Source organism: Metarhizium brunneum, chromosome 6 (genome assembly GCF_013426205.1).
Source record: "Metarhizium brunneum chromosome 6, complete sequence".
Taxonomy (NCBI): Eukaryota; Fungi; Ascomycota; class Sordariomycetes; order Hypocreales; family Clavicipitaceae; genus Metarhizium; species Metarhizium brunneum.
In genome coordinates this window covers 455,883-478,308 of record NC_089427.1, presented here as the reverse complement: position 1 = coordinate 478,308, position 22,426 = coordinate 455,883, and the positions used below count along the sequence as shown (strand labels likewise).

Genomic DNA, 22,426 nt, shown 5'->3' with positions numbered 1-22,426 from the left:
ATAGGTTTTTGGTGCAAGTGTTTGAAGTGACGGCTTGGTGTTGGACGAGCTTTGACGTTTATCCAAGTTTCTGAAGTTCTGAGCCGCGTGTATGGCGTAAGATGCGTGAGGGAATAGCTTGATGTTGGACGAGCCTTTAAAGTGGCTGGAGTTTTGAGGCGTGTATATGGTGTAAGATGCGTGAGGTAGTAGCTCAGTCTTGGAGGAGATGGTTGCCCGTGAGGAATATCTAGGAGAGACATCCTCGGGGAAGAAGGGCGCCTTATATGGACCAAATCCATGGCGTTGTGCAGTTTGAGCTTCTGTGAACAGTTCTGATGGTAGGCTGTGTTGAATGCTGGCTCTGTATTACTAGGTGTGTTCCAAATGCTTGCGATCGATGTGGAGGAGCTTACTGCCTCAGGAAATATTCGCAAGCATATGCAAAGATGTTGAGATGTGACCAAGGCTGGTGATGGTCTACAGAGTATGAGCTTGTTCAGACGTTGACCAGAGAATCGACTCGTAAGCCTGTCTCGGCATGAAATGATGCTCATGGCATTACACGTCGCACGCCGTGGATGGATGCTAGAAACCGTCCAATGGAATGATGGAAACCAAAAGGGCTATTTTGGTCGCGGCCAGCAGGATGCCGGGACAGAAGAGCATATCTAGAACGCGATCAGAACAGACGGCGATCAAGCGCCTGTTGGCAATGTCGATGCCCACTGAATCAAATTTGTGCTACAATAAGCCGAATAGGAACGGGGCCTAGAACTGGAAAGCAATTTAAACGTGCAGCGATGAGCCGGAGCATTTGCGTGAGCCACCACTCCAAGTTGCACGACAGGATGCACGCCTTACAGTACATCATGTTGCGTTACAAACGCTGCATTGCGTCATATTCAACAAAAGGTGGCCAGTCTGAAGACGACCCGTACATATGGAACCTGCTTGAACACTGATGACACAACGTGTCCGGCTGCGCAGGCCGAGTCTGCCTGCTTCATACAGTGCAGCGGACAGGTCAGAATAACCTGCTCTGAAATGAGTAGCGAGGAGTTATTTGTATTCACTAGAAAAGGCATGAAAATTTCTGTCCGACCTCATGTACGGTTGCGGCTCTCCCAACGTGCCGGTATGCTTGGGAGACAGAATGACATGTCGCAGAACACACGCATTCGAAGAATACCAGACACAATGCGTTTCATGCATTGTTCATGTGGTGCACAGCAAGCTCCTTTGGAAAGCTCTGATGCTGAGGCAGACATGATCCTGCTGGCACATTTGCACAGATGATGTTTTTGTTTGCTCATTATACAACGCTTAATTTAAGCTTGTGCTGCCACACCGGCCTAGGATCAAGGCCAATTCAACAAGTGCAACCTGACATGCATTCTCGCTGATTTGGCGCTGCAGCGGAACGCGGAGAATGCCAGTGAATTCAAGGTTGCCACACGGTTGGGTGAGAACAAAGGGCGCTGGACCAACAACGGTCACAGAACAACAAAGGAGGTATCACCAGATCCGGCCTGGGGCCTTGGGCCAGGGCTGTCCCAGGCTTTCAAAGTTTTTAATTTCTCGCATTCATAGAGATCTCGGGTCCCCTCGCGGCCTCTTGGAAAACCAAGGACCTTTGATACCTCAAAGTTGATTACTAAAGATTGATCTTTATCAATATATCATACCTAGACTGGGCTCTTTGAATCAAGCGGACGGTCCTCATCTTGTGCTGCGAGACACCCAACGGTACTACCAGCTACCTCTGAATGCTCATGCCTACATGTTACACGGTTGGGACTCAACAAAATCCCGACATTGTCACACGAAGCGATCACAGACCAGCTAGAAGCCTCAGGCACCTCTGTTTCTTTCATATATAATCTAGTCCCTTCCGTCCTTGCATTTAGAGGGAGACAAAGACCCTTGGACACCACACGGGATTATCGAGATGATCTTTGAATTGAGTTGTTACCCCCTCAAGCCCTAGAACCTGCCCTTGTCACACTCAATCCTCACAATACCGATCACCAAAGAGAATTACTCACTGACTGCATCTCTGAGAATTTTGGCCGAATAGGCCTGGCACCTTGCCGTCGTATTTCGTGTATGCTGTCCAGTTCACGTTGCTGAGGCAGGCCGGATGACTCACTCTCGCGTTGCACCCCCCGTCAGACCAACTACCAGCATGCCAACATGTCGTACTCTGTATCCTCGAGCGCATGGAAATATCGACTACAAAGTTAAACGGGCTACAAAATTTCATCTCTTCCCACCGTGAATCTTCTACACCCCCAGGCTTTACGTGCCCGAGTTTACATCCACCTATCCATCAATCGTCATGGGTAATCAGCCAGACATGATGCCACGGCCGCAAACGCCACCTCATCAACCCAACGCAGGAGTAACCATGTCGCGCGAGGAAATGGAAGCCATTGTGCACTCTGCATTTCCTCAATCCGAGCTGACCCATGTCTCGGCCGTCTCGACAAGCGACTCGTTCAACAACCGCATCTACTTCCTCAGTGTACAGCAGGCGGACAACACAACAGACGAGGTCGTCTTGAAGCTCAACGGCCGATATTTCGGGCCAGCCAAAGTCCAAAACGAAGTCGCCTGTCTGCAGCAAGTAGAAAAACACTGTCCCGAAACCCCGTCTCCCCGCGTCCTCGCCTGGTCCGAGGATGGCCAAGCGGCCACATTCACAACCCCCTATACAAGTCAAACCGACGACATAAGACCAGCGCGGCAAAATCACACCCACAACCACGGCGGATGGATAATGACAACAAAACTGCCCGGTGCCGCCGTGCCCGTGTCCGATTTAGACAACCACTCGTGCCGACACCTAGGCCGTCAAATGGCCGACATGGTCGCCGACTGGCGACACAATATCCCCGCCCAGTCACGCTGCGGCAACCTCAAACTTTGCCGCGACGGCAAAGACAGCCCCATCATCCAGGGCATCGTCATGGACGGCCTCGAGCCGCCGGCGCCGCTGCCCACAGTAAACGCATACCAAAGCGCCCGGCTGGCCCACAAGATGAGAGAGCTCGCCACGACGGACACGTACGCCCCCAACAGGCACCTCCTGCCGCTTCTGCAAGACTTCATCGACAACCACCTCCCGGACATGACGCTGGTGCCGCCGGCGACGCAGTCCCCCCTCTTTGTCTTTACGCACTACGACCTGGCGCCGCGCAATGTGCTGGTGTCGGGCTGGCCGCCGCACATCACGGGCATTGTCGACTTTGAATTCGCGGGCTTCTTCCACCCGATGGAGGAGTTTGTAAACGACTGCGTCGACGGCAGGGCCGACTGGCCGGCGTTGCTGTACGCGGCGTACCAGGAGCGGCTGGAGGAGCGGGGGGTCGCGACGCCAGCCGGGTCCGTGGACCGGGAGGTCTGGAACAGGAACTATTGGCTGGAGATGGTGGTGAGTTACGTGGCGCCGTGGTGGCTGCCGGGGGAATATATGGGTCAGGGGCTGCGGGATGAGTTGAGGAGGGCCGGGGCCGTCGTGCTGGATGCCTTGGAGAAGGTGTTGAGGAGGCCGGGAGAGCAGATGCCTGTTCCGGCGTACGGGGACGGGGCTGGGGACTTGGGCGTTGAAGATTGATGGATTCGTGGTTGTGCGTGGGATAGAGTCGCATAAGGGAATATACTATATACCATGCTTACATACTGGCCCTGGCAGTTTGGTTTCAATGTTGCTAAAAAGAGCGTCAGTTCCTTATGTCTTTGATACCAACACCCACAAAAGAGGCATGTACTTGAATGTAAAGCAGGTTTGGCCCCAAGGCCCTCCCATGTCGTCAATTTTATACTCAAAGTCCGGCGGAACGTTGGCTACATCGCAAGTCAGCTGTATTCCTCGACACACCGACAGATGTATAAGTATGGAGTAGGTCCTTGGCGGGATATGAGCGACTATATCGTGCATTCTGCGCTAGACATTTCAACAAGGCATTCTAGGGCTTAAAGTACATATCGTTACTTCAGGCTGCCAGCTAGAAATGTGGACTAATGGAACAGTCTAGTTAAAACTATCAGAAAAGAAAAGATAAAATCATGTGGTTATCTTGTATAAGACAGCAACCCTTATCTTAGAGTGAAATATTAAGTACACTACCGGAATCTTAAGAGTCTAAGGCAAATAGCATAAAATAAGAGAAGCTAAGCAAGCTAAGTCCATATAACGCTCAGTTCTCGGCCGAACCTAAGAAAGCAGATATATACATAATAATCTCTGCCTCACTAATCCCCGCCTGTTCTGGCGTTATGCCTAAAACTGGTTATATTAACCGGTATACACAACCTTAAGTTCTACCCTGCTAATATAGGCACTAGGCCCTTTGTTACCGAGTTTATTAGGTTTATTAATAAATTTAGCCCTAATTATATAGTCTGAATACTACTCTGAGATTATAAACTTGACCTTATTGGCCGCGCTATACAGAACATCCCACTTAATTTTATAAACTTTACGGCTAGAACTATTATAAATATAAAGGGAGCTGTTGGTTCCTGTGGGAGATAATTCTCTGCTGTAAGCGGCGATATTAGCTATTTTAGCCGAGGTAATCTTTAGCTTATTAACCTTATACGCTTTTATCTTATTCTTCTTATTATTGTAATAGTAAAATTTACCCCTATTAGACACGATTAGTAAAACGCTCTTATTATATAAAGCTATAGTCCTGATATACTGCTTAGTGTTAGCTTGGCGGATTTAAAGTTTAATATCCACGCTCTTATTATACACTTACATGTATACCTAGTTCTAGTCTCCTAGAATCTCGGCCATGGTGAATAATGTGCTTTAAGAAAGATGTTTTAAATGTTTAATGGATTAATAGGCTTCTGGAGGGTGGGATGGAAATGACCTGTTGAGCAGAGGAAACGCCAGGCCTTTAAATACCCAGTCTCTAGCCGGTGAAGCTGGTCTTCTGCTTGATGACGGGATTCCTGTAGATTGGGCACCCATCACGACCCTCTATTGCCTGATGCGACTCTGGAGACTTGTCTCACAACCCCGCATCCGCGGCAGATGTCTGGAAATAGTGTCCGGCCAACCTTGGCGGTTCTAGAGGTATGAGGCGCGTGGTGATGTGGAAAGCGTCAACTGCATATACCGGTGTGACGGCGGACCGTTGGGCTCATCCTACCAGCGGCAGTGAATGGGAAGACCAGACACGACTCAGTTGGACACGGCCCAACCAGACACGGCACGCAATGGTTTCCATGGCCAAGTCGCAGCAAAGCACAAAATGTGGCCTGCGTCGAACACTTTGTTTCATTGCTCAAGACCAAAAGCCGACTTTGGCCGCCCTCAAATTCTGCACGTTTGACGTGTATGCGCCTCATATAGTCCCGTCGTTTTCTTGCGTCGGGTCTCGCTAGCCTTTCTAGTTTGTTTGTCTTCCGCATAATCCAGGCCAAGCTATCATGCGACCAAGTCTATTAGGAGCTGCGTGCATATCGCTGCATCCGTCCTTCCCAGGGCCCTCGCTCAAGCATACCGTGGCGGAACCCGCATGCCGGGGAAAATCCGGGCCCTTTTGTGCCACTGCGACCCCGAACCGCTGAAAGACTGGTCAATACATACTTGAATCTATTGCCATCTGCTACATGCGTCACACACCGAAGAGTGTGCATGTTCTCCTAGCCAACTTGTTTGCCGGTGTAAAACACTACTGCGTTGGACAACCAAAAAGTTCCAACAATGGATTCATCTGCACGTCACACCGGTGAAACATTTGATAATGCCCTACATATCCAGTAATTTTATACGAGCTCTTTTACTTGCAGTATATTCTGCCGGCTTTGGAGGACTTGCTAGCGGTCATCCATGTAAGAAAATAAGTGTCTCTCACTTTATCTAAGCTGTCTGGTACCATATAATCGTGCTCTGTAACATACACGGCCGTTGTATCGGCAGCAAAATGCGAGGTATGCGAGTAGGAAAACCCCCCTTTAACGAGGCCACGTGATGAGACATTTTGTGTGCGGTGATGCTGCATGTTTGAACGGTTTGGTGTGCTTAAATGCCGCATAGGCAATAGGAGTGCGTCGCATCTGAAGACTTACTACCGTGTTCAAGACCGGCGCTTTCGACGCTGACTGGGTCGAGTAATGGCTCAAAGGTTCTCCTAGCAAAAGGCGGTGTATGTGTTTAAGACACCGTGAGAGATTTCCCAAACATGACGAATAGACTCACTGCCCGTAGAGGCAGGTGGCTGGCTGAAGTTGCTGTGTATCCGAACATGCCGTGAAAGTGGCTGGCTGAGCATTTTTGCTATGAACATGTTCAGATTAGCCTACTAGGTCATAGGAATAGGCTGCTTTGGGTGGTAGGGATGACCTTCCTCCTCGCATCAATTGCATGTCCCGGGCCTTGGATATTAATTTTATAATTAATAATAATTAAGGTTTGATTGTTTCGCTCAGTAAACAAATAAAATTACACGCATGATACAAGTATCGTGCAAGCGTAACATCTAAAACAGTATTGGGCTGTACCAGGCCAAATAATAATTAATAATAATTATTATTGTTATTAATATATATAGTAAATTATTTTTATTTTATTTTTATATATTTAACTTGCCTTGTTCTAATACCTATTACCGCTTCGCTTCCTACAACTAAACAGCCAGGCGTCTTTATCATCGTGGACGAGCACGGCGCCGCGGTCGACCGAGTGGCACGCCACCTGCTCCGTGGGAATAAAGCACCAAAAGGGGTCGCAGGGCACAATCCGGTTCTGGTCGGGGAACGTGACGGCCATGGTGTTGAGGATGCACTCGGCGCCGACGTCGCGAAAGGTCCGTGTCACGGCGTCCCGCGTCGGCCGGTCGGAGCGCTTGTTGGTCATGTTCGATTTGGACCCTGTTGAAGCTGTGGCCGCGCTGCGTCCCCTGCGCATGTTGCTGCTCATCGAACACTCTGGGACGTGCGGTAGTGGGACGAAATAATGTGCCACCACAGGTGGGTAGTTGTATGTTGTCCATATAACTTGCATGATTTGGACACTTGGAGCTAGGCGCACGAGGACTGGAAATGGCGGTTGGTCATGTTGCACCAGAACATGGGCGCGCCACGCCGCATATCTTTGATGTGTTGGTACCCTCTGTATACTTGGACAGGTGAGAATGAATTTGTCACGTCTGCCATTTTTTGGTAACTAGATGAATTACGTCTTGATAATCAATTTCATTAAATACGACGGAGTAAGAGTTGCAGGGTAATATGGCTCTGTTGGGTCGCCCAACGAACCAATCGCCTTACCATCGCAGTTGACTATCTATTAATGGGCCATGTCAAATAAAATGATGGAAAAAAAAAGAAATACAACGCACCTGGCAAGCATAAACACAGACCTCGGCCCTGGCTCGTATTTCCGATACTCTACTGGGAAATGGCCGACTTGATGGATAAGACTGGTGTTGATTTCCATGGACTTTGGCTTACACGCGTCGGAGGCTTTCAAGTCGGCAATATGAGCAAGACGTCTTTGCTATTCCCGACTCCTGATTTGCCGAAAAAAAGTATTAGTGGCGACTATGGTAAATGGCCATCCGCAAGGGTGCTCGAACGAGGCTAGTTGACAAGCCTGCGCCTCAAAGCCGGGCGAATTGGCTCATCTGCCCTTATCGTGACGTCACCCCGGGTGCAATTCCCGCGGCATTTCCAGGCCAATCCTAGCCGGGCAACCAGGGAGCCGGCCAGCAGCCGAACCAATGCTGGCCACTCGCGCCAAAAGGGGGCACGCCGTCGGAGACACAAGTCACACAACAGGTAGCTCAACTGCCGGCGTCTTCCGGCGTCGGATCCGGTTTGCCGATCGTCGGCCCGGCTTCGCCCAGTCCATCGGCCATTTAAATACGCAGGCGGCGCGCCTCGACCACTCCTGCGCGAGCGGTCCAAAGCACAAGCCTATTCCGCACCTTTCCACGCCCCGGCCATGTCGGACAAGGAGAAGCACGACCCGGAGCCGCCGCCGCCGCCGCCGCCCGCCGCCGACAACGACGTCGACTCGGCGGCCGACAGCGGCGACGACGACGAAGCCAAGTCGGAAGACCTCGACGGCCACCGGCCCACGCTGCGCGAAATCCGGTCCAACACGTCGGGCGCCACGGCGACGGGCAGCCTCGCCCGCCGCGACACGGTGCTCTCGCGGATACGCTCGCGGCCGGCGCCGACCTTCACGCACCCCCTCGCCCACGTGCGCACGAGCGAGGCCGAGCTCGTGGGCTTCGAGGGCCCCGACGACCCGTACCACCCGCTCAACTGGGCGACGCACAGGAAGGCGTCGACGACGCTGCTGTACGGGCTCGTGACCATGACGGCGACGTGGGCGTCGTCGGCGTACTCGGCGGGCACGGGGCAGATTGCGCGCGAGTTCGGCGTGGGCACGCAGGTGGCGACGCTGGGCACGACGCTGTACCTGTTTGGCTTCGGGCTCGGGCCGCTGCTGTGGGCGCCGCTCAGCGAGGTGTACGGGCGCCGCGCCGCCGTCCTGGCGCCCATGTTTGTCGCCGTGTGCTTCAGCTTCGGCAGCGCCGCGGCCAAGGACCTGCAGACGCTGATGCTGACGCGCTTCTTTGGCGCGTTTTTCGCCTCGGCGCCCGTCACCAACACGGGCGGCGTGCTGGGGGACCTGTACACGCCGGCGTGGAGGGGGATCGCCATGGCGGGCTATGCCATGGCCGTCGTGGGCGGTCCGGTGCTGGGTATGTGAGGCATCATTGAAGACCAGACTCTATATAAAGGTACTCGACATGCTGACCCCCGCAGGACCCATCGTCTCGGCCGCCGTCGTCGAGCAGCCGTCCCTCGGCTGGCGCTGGACCGAGTACCTCACGGGCATCCTCCAGGTGGTGGTGCTCGGCGCGGCGCTCGTCTTCATCGACGAGAGCTACCCGCCCAAGCTGCTCGTCTACAAGGCGCGGCGGCTGCGGCACGACACGGGCAACTGGGCGCTGCACGCGCAGTTCGAGGAATGGGACGTGGGCGTGGGCGAGCTGGCGCGCAAGTTCCTCCTGCGGCCGCTGCAGCTCCTCTGCACGCCCATCTGCTTCCTGATGGCGCTCTACGCCAGCTTCTGCTACGGCATCCTGTACATGCAGCTGGGGGCCATCCCCATCGTCTTCGGCGAGCTGCGCGGGTGGCGGCCGCTCGTGGCGACGCTGCCGTTCCTAAGCATCCTCGCCGGCGCCGCGCTCGGCTGCGGCCTCAACGTGTACAACCAGACGCTGTACAACCGCGCCTACCACGCCGCCGGCGACCGCGCCGTGCCCGAGAAGCGCCTGCCGCCCATGATGCTGGGCTCGCTGCTCTTCAGCGCCGGCCAGTTCCTGCTCGGCTGGACCGCGCGCCCGTCCGTCCCCTGGATCGCGCCCTGCCTCGGCCTCGCCATGCTCGGCGCCGGCTTCTTCACCATCTTCCAGGCCGCGCTCAACTACCTCGTCGACACGTTCCAGGCCCACGCCGCCTCGGCCGTCGCCGCAAACACCTTTCTGCGCTCGTGCTTTGCCGGCGCCTTCCCGCTCGTCGTCGGCCCGCTGTACCACAACCTCGGCGTCGGCCCGGGGTCCAGCATCACCGCCGGGTTCGCGGCCCTGCTGATCCCCGTGCCCTTTGTGTTTTACCGGTACGGCCGCCGCGTGCGCGCCAAGTCCAAGTGGTCTCGGAAATCCGTCTTTTGAGCAAGCAAGCTCCTCTTGATAGTAATGATGATGAATACGTCCACGTCTTGCATGCTCTTATTGTCTACGTGTGGAGGCTGGTGCGGACCCTGGCCTGCGTTTTGTTTGCTCGCATGCCATTACACTTTGTAGTCGACAACATGAGTTACATGACTAGTATCGTCGAGACGTCATCTTATCCGGGCACCGGCTGACAACGCACCTCACTGTAACTCCAGGATCTGACAAATGCGCTTTCGTTTGACTGCCGACAAACTCTCGCAGCTCAGTCCATCCCGTGGTCCAACTCTACTCTCCTTGCTTTGCGGCTCCAACTTGCGCGCAACTGGCTGTTCGCTATCGTCAGAGATCCGAAGACCGAGTGGCTGAACAAAATATGTGGTTCTGCCGCCGTGAAACTAGTCGATCAATGCTACATCAGCCAGCAGCGTGCATAAAGCGCGAGCAGCGAGGATCCACAATTCGATCTGGAACAAACTCGCCAAGCTTGTCAACGGGCATCGTCAGTGGGAACAGAGGCTGATTAATTCGTGTGTAATCAAATCCAACCTCGACGCCGTCGGGTCGTCGCAGGCGGCAGAATCTCGCGGAGGAGTTGCCTTCCGACCAGGCATCGAGACGTGCGTGTCTGCACAACGCCTTACAGATTGGGGATTCTGCATGCGGAGTCGTCTTGAGGAAAAGTATAAAATATGGGCAAAGACGGCCGACATAACTCGTATACCTTCCCACGCAGTACAACCATTGACCCCTCATCTTAACCGACCTTGTAACAATTCAGACGACAACACTCTCATAGTAGCTCTCAAACCCATCGAGACTTTCATCTCCAACAAAACAAAACTCATTCAAAATGTCCAAAATCTTCACTGTCTTCGGCGCCACCGGCAACCAGGGCGGCTCCGTCATCAGAGCCGTCCTCGCAGACCCCGTCCTCTCCAAGGAATACAAACTCCGCGGCGTCACGCGCGACGTCAGCAAGCCGGCCGCGCAGGCCCTGACGGCCAAGGGCGTCGAAATGGTCAAGGTACGCCTCAAGAAACACAAGTCCCCATGCCCACGGGCAGCTAACCCGCTCCCCAGGCCGACATGTCGTCCCCCGAGGCCGCCGCGCCCGCCGTGCAAGGCGCCCACTCCGTCTTCATGGTGACCAACTTCTGGGAGAGCATGTCGGACAAGATCGAAATCGCGCAGGGCAAGGCCGTCACCGACGCCTCCAAGGCCGCCGGCGTCAAGCACCTCATCTTCTCGTCCCTCATCAACGTCACCGACGCCAGCAACGGCCGCCTCGCCCACGTCACCCACTTTGACGGCAAGGCCAAGATCGAGCAGTACATCCGCGGCAGCGGCCTGCAGTCGACCTTTGTCCAGCCGGGCCTCTTTATGAGCGGCTTCTTCGGCTTCATCCGGAAGCAGGACGACGGCAGCCTGGCCTGGGCCATGCCCGAGGGCGTCAAGGCCGACCAGGCGCAGATTCCGCTGTTTGACGCGGCCGCCGACACGGGTGAGTAGACGGTGTGCCTTGAAAAAAAAGAGTAAAAATTGTGTCTGATCCGTGTAATAGGCATCTTTGTCAAGGCCGCGCTGAGGAGCACCGCCGACGGAAGGGTGATTCGCGCCGCTACGGATTACTACACCCCGTCGCGTATCGTGTCTGAGTTTGAGGCCGTCACGGGCAAAAAGGTTGCGTTCCGCGAGGTGCCGCACGAGGCGTTCAAGGCGGCCTTCCCGCCGGCCGCGGCGCAGGAGTTGCTGGAGAATATGCTCCTGCTGCAGGCGCCGGGGTACTATGCTGGCGCGGATCTGAAGGACAGCTTGGAGCTCTTGGGGCGGGATAAGCCGACTACGTGGAAGGCGTTTGTGGAGGAGAACAAGGCCAAGTGGGAGTAGACTGGTTCTCGATGGACATGATGATTGTGGGTGCGACTAGACTGGCAAACGAGGCTCGACTACCCTACATTATTCGGTTCATGTATCTGGCAGATTTGGAATGAAAGCAGTGGATGAGGCCCGACTATGAGTTTGTGACATTGATTAAGAGTGACAAGTCTATGGTGACTGAGTCGTGAGAGTTTATTACCGTGGCGGCGAGCAGGTGCAAAACACAGACAGCTACATTTGTAGGCATTGACAAGTCATGCAAAGCCCATTGTCTGAACAGAGAAAAGTGGAAGCAGAGCATCATTCGCAACGTTATAACGGTGTCCTCAGTGCTGTGCTGGGAGGAGCAACTCTAGCTGGCCGATATTCAATGTTTGCCGACCTTGTATCGAATACCACCCGCGCGAGCCTGTGCAACTCAACCCACGCCAAGTGCAGTACGGAGTACAACTGAATGTAATCTAACGTACCGTGGACGTAATCGTGCACGCCGTCGTCTTGGTTACATGCCGGCCCGTCGGCAATCCCAATGTAACCGAGACCGCACGGCAACATGCTAGATCAACGCCGCATCGAGTCCCCATGCAAGAGTCGTGAACAGGGAACATGGCCAGTGTTTGGTTATACAAGGCCGTCCGATGCTGCGTTCCCAAGCGCGGATGTAACAGTCTGGCGGAATATCTACCCGCCGCCAAGTATACAGTACTATTGATACCATCAATACATGTCTGGTAGTATAGTATTGATAGCATACCCGATAGCCAGGTACCGGTCTGGCGAACTATATTCCGCCTCTTACCGTACATGCCCTCGCGGGATACATTTTCGCACATGCCTTGTTGCTCTGGGCGAACCCAGATCATCCCAGACGACTGAATTGACAGCGTTCATCCAATGTCGGCCGGCACGATACAGGCCGCAGATCTTGCAAGGAACAAGGCCGTGTTTCAGAACCTGCATCTCGGCACGAGGTGCCATCAGGGGCCACTACAACCACCCAGCGAGTCGGACGAGGCAACGGCGGCCCTCGTCAACTTTACATCCGTAAATCTCTGTTGAAGTGGCTACCCCGTGAGCACACATGTGCAGCCTTTTGACAGCTCTGACGTGGCTGGGGGCCGGGTGCACGGCATATTGTCCCACGGGACCCAGGCACCATGACCGACAGCGTCTCAGCAAGCGCCGCCAGACATGCAATGGGAGCACAGTGTTGAAAGACTTGGACCTCGTTCGAGCGCCCAAGAAGGTGCTGCATCCAAACATGCAGGACCTGCCCCTGGTCGTGGTGGCCGGAAACCGGCACAGTCAACGGGGCGTGCAGGATGCAGGACTGGGTGTCATGGATTTGACCCTGGCCGGGAACGTTGCCGGCGGTTTCCTGCCGTTCACCTCTCCGCATCACAACGCCAAGGCGAGGCTTTGAATGGGCGGAGTTTGATTCCTACGCGAGTGCTTCCTGTGATTTCTGGCGCCTGCTGAGCTGCGACGATGTCCTACTGCTCGAGCTCGAGACTGTCATCTGCACGATGAGAGATGGGGGCGCATTTGTTCTCCTGACGCGAGAAAAGGCTTCGGTCCTCGCCAATAGCCATGGCTGAGCTGCGAATATGGAAGACGACGGGCCAGTCTCAAGGGCCGCGAGGATGGCTGCCCAAAGGGCGACTGCTGCCGCTGGCCAATATACTGAAGCAGCTAGCCTTTTGCCTAATCAGGCATCAATGCCAGTTGCGAACCAAGCTCAGATAATGTGGAGGAACATGGCTATTTGCTGCAGGAGCAAGGCCGTAAGAATGACCCAAATACACCAGAAGCCGCAAATAATGCCAGCAGGAACTGATAGTATCGAGCCCTTTGAGCTATCCCGGACTCGATCTATTCGCAAGGATTCCCCCCCGGCATCATACGACAAAAAAGAAACGACGTTGGGGGGCGACGGCCGCCACAACTGGCCTTGGGGGAAACGCGATCCTCCTTGTTTCGTCATGATGCCCGCCTCGACGGGACGCTGTAGGGGGCCAACCGGACAAGGGCCGATTCGACAGGCCTTTGGATATGAGCACAGCGTTGACCTGTAACACTCTTACTCGAGGCATCATGCGGAGGATCTGGAAGGGCTCATGACCCCTGAGTCTTGAACCAGGCGCTTCCAGAGACCAGGTCAAGAGACACCCGTACATATAAATTGGGCAGGCCGCCTCATCCCGAGTTGGAGATGTGCAAGCCCTTCGACTTGTTTTCGCGCAAAACACACAACCAGAGATCCTTGATGGGTCTCGTCCCTTCCTTTACCAACTTCTAAATTCCCTTCATTGTACATATTACCAAGCGTTACATAGCTCCTCTTCTACATCCACAAGTTGATCTTGACCAACACCACCATCACGATGCCCTCCTTCAGCACCCTCGCAAGCCTTGCGCTGCTGGCCAGCACCAGTCTTGCGGCACCGCTCGCACCGCGCGCACCTCGCGCCCCAGGCGCCCAGAACGTCGTCTACTGGGGCCAAAACGGCGGCGGCGTCGTCGAGAACAACGACCTCGCAGCGTACTGCACCCCCTCGGCCGGCATCGACATCGTCGTCCTCGCCTTCCTCTACCAGTACGGCAACGGGCACACGATCCCCTCCGGGACCATCGGCCAGTCGTGCTACATCGCCCCCTCGGGCGAGGGCCAAAACTGCGACGCCCTCGCCAAGGCCATCGACACCTGCCGAGCCAACGGCGTCAAGGTGCTGCTCTCCCTGGGCGGCGCCTCGGGCGCCTACTCGCTCACCTCGCAGCAGGAAGCCGAAGCCATCGGCCAGAACCTCTGGGACGCGTACGGCAAGCCCGGCGGCGGCTCCAACGCTGCCGTCCCGCGCCCCTTTGGCAACACCTCGGTCGACGGGTGGGACTTTGACATTGAGAGCAACGCCGGCAACGGCTTCTACCCGTCCATGATTGCGCGGCTGCGGGCCAACTTTGCCTCGGACCCGGGGCGCGCGTACCTCGTCACGGGGGCGCCGCAGTGCCCGATCCCGGAGCCCAACATGAACGAGATTATTACCAGGGCGCGGTTCGACTACCTGTGGGTGCAGTTCTACAATAACCCGGGGTGCTCGGTCGACGGGGCCATCAACTTTGCCGACTGGAAGAGCAACGTGGCCGGGACGCCGTCGGCCAATGCCAAGATCTTCATTGGCGTGCCGGCCTCGCCGCTCGGCGCGACGGGCACGTCCTCCGGCGCCAGGTACTACCTCGAGCCGGGGAAGCTGGCGGCCCTCGTTGGCCGGTATAGCAGCGATCCCGCGTTTGGCGGCGTCATGATGTGGGCGGCGGGCTTCTCGGACGCCAATGTGCATGATGGGCGGACGTATGCCCAGGAGGCCAAGGCCATTCTGGCCAATGACACGGCTGTCCCGACGGATGTTGATGCGAGCGCTTGCTAGATGTCGGCTGTTCTGCTGGGCGGATACTTGCTTGGTGGGGATGGAGGCCTTTTTTTCTTGGGTGCCGTCAGATTGTGCCGCGCACTGGTGTATATATTCTTGTGTACTTGTGTTCAAATACTACCGTTTGAGAGCCGATGACTTTGTAGACAAGCGGTGTGTTATGACTTGCTGTTCACTTACACGCAGCCGGGGCCAACCAGAAACAACCCAAACGCCACCAGTGACCAGACATCAATATCAACATCAACTTTCTTTTTAATTTCCCTCCGGGGGCCCTGCCGGGGGCCGCCTGCAGCGGGCTTCCGCCTGCGGCGAGCATAGATTTATTTACATTTAGTCAAGGTGACTCAACATGGACATGCCCCTTCAGTCTGGTGGCTTCGCGGCTCCTGCAACGGACCGCGCCTACATGTCGGATCCAGTCCGTCCAGCCCAATCACATCCGTTGCCGCCACCGGCTCAGCTCACGCGGGCGGCGCCGTTGGAAGCGGTATCGGGTCCAGATGTCAAGTCCAAGGGCGCGTTGCCGTCAACGCATCTACACGGCACAAGCACTTATATAACCACATGCACTAATCAACTACAAGTACACAGCCTAGCCGTCGTCTGTCCAACCAACCCAAACCCGACTTCTTGCAATTCACCCACCACACACTCACAACATGCCGTTCCGACTCGCCGTCCTCGAGTGCGACACGCCCGTCCCCAGCGTCGAAAAGGAACGCGGCTCGTACGGCGCCATCTTCGAGACCCTGCTTTCCAAGGGAACGAGCGTCGACTTCCGCCTGCTCAAGTACGACGTCGTCCGGCAGCACACGTACCCCTCGACAGGGGACGTCGACGGCATCCTCATCACCGGAAGCAGTTGCGTCCCTCGCCATCCCCGACTAACACAAACACCAGCTAACTCGCCGCAGAGCACACGGCCTTTGCCGACGATGCCTGGATCGTCCAGCTGGTGTCCTACATTCGCGACGTGCTAAACACCTCGCGCACCCCCGTCGTAGGCATCTGCTTCGGCCACCAAGTCATTGCCCGCGCGCTGGGGGCCACCACGGCCGTCGCCCGCGGCGGGTGGGAAGTCTCCGTCTCGAGCGTCGACCTGAGCCCCGACGGGCAGAAGCTCTTCGGCGCTTCGTCCCTGGTATGTCCACCGCTGCTGCAAGTGTTGTAGAAACACACCGCTGACGCAGCCTAGAACCTGCACCAGATGCACCGCGACGAGGTGGCCAGTGTGCCCGAGGGCCTCGTGTGTCTCGGCAGCAGCGCGCGGTGTCCGGTGCAGGGCATGTACAAGCGCAAGGCGGTCTTGTCGCTGCAGGCGCACCCTGAGTTTGACGGCTTCATCATGGAGCAGATTCTGCGGGCGCGCCGGGACCAGGGGATTTTTGGGGAGGAGATGTTTGGCGAGGCTGTCGGGAGGGCGGGCGATGCGCATGACGGGACCTTGGTGGCCGGTAAGATTTGGGACTTTTTCCTGGATGCTGTTGCTTGAAGATGAGGTTGGCTGGCGTGTTTCTGCGGTCTGGGGCGAGTAAATTCAATGTTTAATGTTGTGGCAACATTTCCATGTGTCTGCTGCTCTGTCTGCCTCTGCATCATTCTTGAATCTGTGCTTTCCTGATATTACGTCCCAGAGTCGAATCGCTCTGTTATGCGCCGATTTTGACTACATTAGCAAGTCGACTCTGGCTGGCAGGTCCCCGAGCAGCAGCATATCCTGTAATGGCACCTGGGCGTTGGTCCTTGACGCTCGGCATGTCTTGATAGTAACCGAGCGGGCGTAGGCATGTCCGCAGAACCGGCCATCCTCCATTCCTTGCTCAAGCGAGGCCCTTGAACGGCCTACTGTATCATCCCACTTTTGACCAGAGTATATGATGCTCCGACAATGCCGCTCTCAGGCTTCAATGGTGCCACGAGCAACGATACAACACTGACACTACCAGCCCTCACGCAAACGATATCCAAATCTCGTATCGCTGCATCACCGCCCGCAGCGTCCACGGACTAATATCCCCGGGGTCCTGCTCCCAAACGTGCTCCAGCAGCGCCAGCGTCTGCCGCATGTTCCCCAGCCCAATCGTGTCAATCATGGTCTCCAGCCGCGCCCTCAAGGCCTGCTGCACGTCCAGGCTCGTCGTGCAGCACCCAACCACGGTCAGCGGCCAGCAGAGACTGGTATTGACCCTCTCCGAGGCCGGCAGCTGGCCCAGCAGCGCGACGGCCTCGAGCACGGCGCCGTTCATCAGGTCGCCGTGCATGGTCTGCCGCGCCGGCGCCTGCTGCGGCGTGCCAAAGATGCTCCAGAGGTACAGCAGCGCGGCCTGCTTGAACACGAGCCCGGCCAGCTGGCTGCTGGTGCTGGCCAGCAGGGACGGCGCGAAGCCCAGGATCTGCGACTGCAGCAGGCCAAAGGTGATGATGTCGTCGGGCGACGCCGGCGCGGCCCCCGTCCGCAGCATGCTCTGCCCGAGCTGGAACACCTGCGGTATCAGCGTCAGCATCTCCAGCCAGCTCCCGCAGAGCTGGCCCGTGTAGTTCTTGTCCAGGAGCTGCTTGGCCGCGTTTTCGATGGCCGGGCTCAGCGCCGGCTGCGAGGCGCCGCGCGCGTCTTTGGAGATCATGCTGCACGCCACCATGTGCATGTAGTACTCGACGAGGAAGTCGGGCAGGTCGTCGCTGGCTTCTGGTCGAGGTTGGCTGAGGAGGCTTGTGAGGAGCGACTTCGACGCCGCCAGATGGTCGAATATGGTGCCGCGCACGTCGCCTCGGGCAACCTGCAAGTAACATGTTAGCCCATGTAAATGAAATCAGTGACGGCTCTTGGATCGCATCAACTCGTACCTCTGTCAGGCATAGAATGAGACTGCCGACCGTCACGACAAGATTGGTGCCTTCTTTGCCTGATACATATTCCCCCACGAGGTTTCGAAACATGCGCAGCGAATCTGCGTAGTATCGGGTGGCCACTTCGCCGCCCGACACGCACTGCTTGGACGACTGTCGATGCACCGCGCTCTGCGCCAGTATGAGATGCAACACCAGGGGGTCGGAAAAGGCAAGAGGGATGAGTTTCGCAACAAAGGGGTTGATGTCGGTCGACCCGTTGCCCATGCTATTCGCCGTGCGCTCGAGGTAGTAGCTCAGCAGCTCAAACGAGTCGTGGCCATGCGACGGCAGCAGGCTCATGTTCATGGGGATGTTGTCGTGCAGATAGAGGCCGTCGCCGCTGAAGCTCTCCCGGCCCGAGACGAATGCGAACGGTGAGAGGCCAGACACGTCCGACATGCGCCGCTGCTGCAGGGCGGCATCCACGTCGAGGGCGACCAGACTCCCAAACGACGACAATGGGGATGCCGGAGACACTGCCTCGTCCAACTCGTCCGGCATCTCGTCGCCGTTTCGGATGCTGTCGCCGCCGGCCCTGGACGAAGACCCGTCCGACGATCCATCGGAATATCGTCGCGCAGCCGAGCTCTCGGCATCATTCGGCAACACACCCTCCGATCCAATGCTCCCGTGCCGCGGAGACGCCGTCAGCTGTAGCCGCTGCAAGGCCGGGCTCACTGGTGATTGTACGTCGTCCGGCCTGGGCGAGCGCGGGACAGGCGTTGCCGCCGTAGCAGAAGCGGCAGGTTTTGACGTCGTCGACGCAGCTCTCTCCCGGCCACGAGGCTGTCCTTGTCCTTGCTCCCGAGCCGGCAGCTCAGCCGGCCAGGTGCACTCCAGCTTGTTTCGCTTGCACCCGCTGCAGACGGGCTTTTCCTCGTTGCACTTCTTCTTGCGGCGCCGGCAGGTGAAGCAGCCGGTCCTGCTGCGGATGATGGGCACAGCCCTCATCGTGGGAGATGGTGCATGAGAGGAGGTGCCGTTTTCGTCTGCGAAGCCGAATGTCTTTACGGATGGGGTTTCTGGGACGAACTTTGTCACGGAGTACGTCGCGTGCGAATCTCCTTTCTCCAGACTGCTCGCCACGAACAAAATCCACGAGCCCCAGAAACCCTTTACGATAAGGAACACCAATCCCGACTGTGGCTCTTCTGCAAGGCGTTTTGCGGGGCGTAGGAAGTCCGGGTTAGTGCTTGGTGGCCTCAAGTCGTCAACGTGGTTCCACATCCACATGGATGGATGGAGAGCACGAGAGCAGCCGTTTGACTCGCTCGCCACTAGGATGCGGCTGATGGTCCCGTGAGACTGGCCGGGACGTATTGGGGAGCTTGAGGGGTTGCGCCACACGTGGAAGTGGTGGAACGGGCAAGCCGGATATCGACCACGACGAGCTGTTCATGACGCCGGCTACAGTCGATAGCTCCAGGTCATTACGGACTGTCTCCGCATTTGCTTGGAGCGAAAATCCGGGGTACGGAGATTGGTGCCGTTGAGATGGTTCTCGAGACGCATAATAGCCTCGGATCTAGTAGAATGATATGGCAAACCCATCTTGGCACAGGTCGAAGTAGCGACTACGACGACGACGTAAGGATTGGCTTGTAATAAACTAGCTTTATCAATGTCTCTGCGAGATGCCCTTTGCCGTTCTATCGTGCTTGATAGGAAAGGCTACACTCACTTCTCCTTATCATGGCCAAAAGCTTCCGCCACAAAACTTGAAGAAACTTGGAAGTCTGAGAGGCAAAACCACAAGTACCAGTAACTTTACCCCGTTAGCATGCTTTTTAAACTGGCCAACGATGCGACGGACCGCGGCGGGTCCTGCAGTTTTCAGCCACTTGAATTACATACCGCGCTGGGAATGTGGGCCATAAAGCCTCCCATGCTGTCTCGACTACTTTACAATCTGAGCTTCTAGCGTGTTTCTAGAGTCAGATAGACCCTTTCGATCGTACGAGGACTTGTCAACACGTGGATCAAGCGACGGCAAATAGTCTCCGAGAACTATGCAAGTTTGGTCAAACCCGAGAAGACCGACACACGTTTAGATGAATCGCTGTGTTGGTGCTTGGTCTCGTTCTGCCATGATTTTGGGGTATAACTCTTGGCAATAATGTCCCAAGACGGCTTAGATTCTGAGTAATGCAATGCTTTTAATCTGGCGCTGGGAGATAGCTTGGCAACAAGCTAGTCGAGTGCTTTTGATGGTCATCTTGGCTCTCTTGTGTGTGCTTTGTCTTTGGTCATTTCATTATCGGGCGCTCTGCTTACCCATCTTGTGTGACAAGGGTTCAACGTAGAAGGCTTGGAGCAAAGACTCAATTTTCAAGATAATCTCAAAGGGTGCCAAAGGTCCTTGGTTTTTAAAACGAAGAGAAGCACAGTTGACCACTATATATATATGAAGGGAGCGCCTGTGCCTAGGGCTCTTGCCCAGTCATGTGCTTAGGCTGTGTAACCAGATGTCATTTGTCGGTGAAGCCCCTTTGTTGGAATTCGAAGCTGTTGGGCCTTTTCCGTGCAACACCTTGGCTTTGACGAATCTCGTTCCCCAACGGCGTCAATATATTCTCCAGAGACACGTTTGGAGGTCTACGAGTAAACAGCCTAGAAAAGAAGCGATAAATACCTCACTGGCCTTGATTACAATACATTACGGCAGAGGATACGAAGGAGGAAAGGTGTTTCAAACGCTTATTATTAAGTTGTAATTTTCAACTTATCCAAATGCTCGCACAAACATCAAGTATAGGACAATGCAATTACCACCATGCGCCTGGTAGTACCCAAACCAGAAAAAACTGCCATGTGCTGCATCATGCACCGTAAATTGTACATACAAATTTAGCATCGTTTATAAAAAGTTAGCTGGGTGAAACATAAGAATTGCCAAGCGTCCAAGTGGCTATTCGAGTTGAGTCAATTTACTCCAATTAAACCACAGGGCAAAAATTGTAGACGCCTACAGATTGTTACCGTAACAGCTATAATTATCATATATAACTTAGGGTATCGGCCTTCACCACTTTGTAATCTAACAACAGCTTCCAGTATCAAAGATCCTTGGTTTTTCTTGGGCTCCTTATATTACAGGGCTTTTATTTATATTTAATAATAGTAAGCCTCGCGACTATAGCTCTCGTGTAACTCCTGTCAGGCTCAAAGATCGGTCCGTATCGTCCTGTTGTTGAGTCGAACAGGCGATAATTGACGGTCCAAGGGTCATGATGGTTTCTCTTTCTAGGGTTCAAGGTTAGGGATAGGATGAGGGTCATGACAGGGGTCTTCAGGGGTGTGACAAGGGCTCGGAAAGAGGGCTTGGAGCAATTTAGCTCAATTCAACTAATAACAGTTTTTGGTATCAAAGGTCCTTGGTTTTCCTTAAGGCCTTGAGGGACTAAAGCCGTCTATTTATACAAGAAGTTGGTGAGGGACTTTGCCCTAGGTCTCGTGACTGTAGCCCTTGTGTAACCTTTAACATTTCCGTGTAACAAGGGGTTCCAGCAAGGTATAAAAGGGGCCAGTTTCCGGATTTTCAGGGCCTTCATTCTAGATCACCAGATTGACATGTCAAATACCACTACTTTGCTCAATTAATGTGCCAAAATCCACTGTGCTTATTGCTGATAATAATTCCAACAGTTGTCAGTAAGACCCCTAGTCTTTGTCGAGGGCTGGGATCACGAGTTTTAGGGTAATAACTTAATTTATCTAATAAGAGCCTCTAGTATTAAAACTCTTGGCTTTTTTTGGTTTCTTATATTAAAAGGTTTTTATATATATAAAATAATAATAAACCTCGCGATTATAGCTCTCGTGTAATTATGGCTAAGCCCAAAGATCAGTTCGTATTGTCGTGTTATATGAAAGTCTTGGCCGGGTATATCTCCGGACATCCTTCCGTTTTTGTAATATGGAAAAGAATTACTCCTTTGTCTGGAAAGAATCACCGTGTAGGTAATTATTATTTCGTATGTGGAGGAATATTAACCTATTCCTCTCCACCTATTCCTCCACGTGTGACAAGGGCAGGATAACTGGGCTCGGAACGTCCGTTTCAAGTATCAGTTTAATAATCGACTATGACGTATCAAAAGTCCTTGGTTTTCTAAGAGGTCATAAGGGACCGGAGGTCTCTATAAATACAAGAAGTCGGTCAGGGCTAGTGGCTTTCGGCCGAGGCAGCGCTCGCTCAAGGTCTGTTTACGGCCTCTCGTGTTCTTTGTTATTGTGTAACCCTTGTGGTCCGATACCTTTGTACAGGCCTTCACTGTGTGACACCGCGACTGAGGGGAAGTAAGCGTGGCATATGCAGTGTCACATTGGGCATCAGCTGTCTCAAAACAACGCGCTCATTGGTGGTCGAAGTTGGATGCCTAACGAGTGACTAATCTTTCGGGCACGCCTTCGTCCCATCATGAATGTTGTTATGATTATTTGCCTCCGAGGAACCTGGCTCCCTATAGCTCGCTACTCATCGCTATTACACGCTTCATTAGACAATCCTTTATGCGCTTCTACGTCTACATGATC

The 22,426-nt window shown here is 54.7% G+C and overlaps 7 protein-coding genes across 7 annotated transcripts; 5 read left to right on the top strand and 2 right to left on the bottom strand.

Moving 5' to 3' along the window:
• Positions 1-2,389: 2,389 nt before the first annotated feature.
• Positions 2,390-3,598, top strand: G6M90_00g094920 (uncharacterized protein; the record flags this gene model as incomplete). The annotated part of the gene is made up of 1 exon (XM_014685367.2): positions 2,390-3,598. One exon carries the CDS (start codon positions 2,390-2,392, stop codon positions 3,596-3,598), a length of 1,209 nt encoding a protein of 402 aa, XP_014540853.2.
• A 2,997-nt stretch (positions 3,599-6,595) lies between these two features.
• On the bottom strand, positions 6,596-6,907 carry G6M90_00g094910 (uncharacterized protein; the record flags this gene model as incomplete). The annotated part of the gene is made up of 1 exon (XM_014685366.1): positions 6,596-6,907. One exon carries the CDS (start codon positions 6,905-6,907, stop codon positions 6,596-6,598), a length of 312 nt encoding a protein of 103 aa, XP_014540852.1.
• Positions 6,908-7,945: 1,038 nt separating this feature from the next.
• Positions 7,946-9,689, top strand: bik6 (Efflux pump bik6; the record flags this gene model as incomplete). The annotated part of the gene is made up of 2 exons (XM_014685365.2): positions 7,946-8,714; positions 8,779-9,689. 2 exons carry the CDS (start codon positions 7,946-7,948, stop codon positions 9,687-9,689), a joined length of 1,680 nt encoding a protein of 559 aa, XP_014540851.2.
• An 853-nt stretch (positions 9,690-10,542) lies between these two features.
• NMRAL1_3 (NmrA-like family domain-containing protein 1) lies at positions 10,543-11,579 on the top strand (the record flags this gene model as incomplete). Its single annotated transcript, XM_014685364.1, has 3 exons — positions 10,543-10,716; positions 10,773-11,193; positions 11,254-11,579. The coding sequence occupies 3 exons, from the start codon at positions 10,543-10,545 to the stop codon at positions 11,577-11,579; spliced, it is 921 nt and encodes a 306-aa protein (XP_014540850.1).
• Positions 11,580-13,954: 2,375 nt separating this feature from the next.
• On the top strand, positions 13,955-14,995 carry chi2_1 (Endochitinase 2; the record flags this gene model as incomplete). Its single annotated transcript, XM_014685363.1, has 1 exon — positions 13,955-14,995. The coding sequence occupies one exon, from the start codon at positions 13,955-13,957 to the stop codon at positions 14,993-14,995; it is 1,041 nt and encodes a 346-aa protein (XP_014540849.1).
• Positions 14,996-15,660: 665 nt separating this feature from the next.
• Positions 15,661-16,493, top strand: G6M90_00g094870 (uncharacterized protein; the record flags this gene model as incomplete). Its single annotated transcript, XM_014685362.1, has 3 exons — positions 15,661-15,862; positions 15,916-16,142; positions 16,197-16,493. 3 exons carry the CDS (start codon positions 15,661-15,663, stop codon positions 16,491-16,493), a joined length of 726 nt encoding a protein of 241 aa, XP_014540848.1.
• Positions 16,494-16,950: 457 nt separating this feature from the next.
• G6M90_00g094860 (uncharacterized protein) lies at positions 16,951-19,123 on the bottom strand (the record flags this gene model as incomplete). The annotated part of the gene is made up of 2 exons (XM_014685361.1): positions 16,951-17,778; positions 17,846-19,123. The coding sequence occupies 2 exons, from the start codon at positions 19,121-19,123 to the stop codon at positions 16,951-16,953; spliced, it is 2,106 nt and encodes a 701-aa protein (XP_014540847.1).
• Between the last annotated feature and the right edge of the window lie 3,303 nt (positions 19,124-22,426).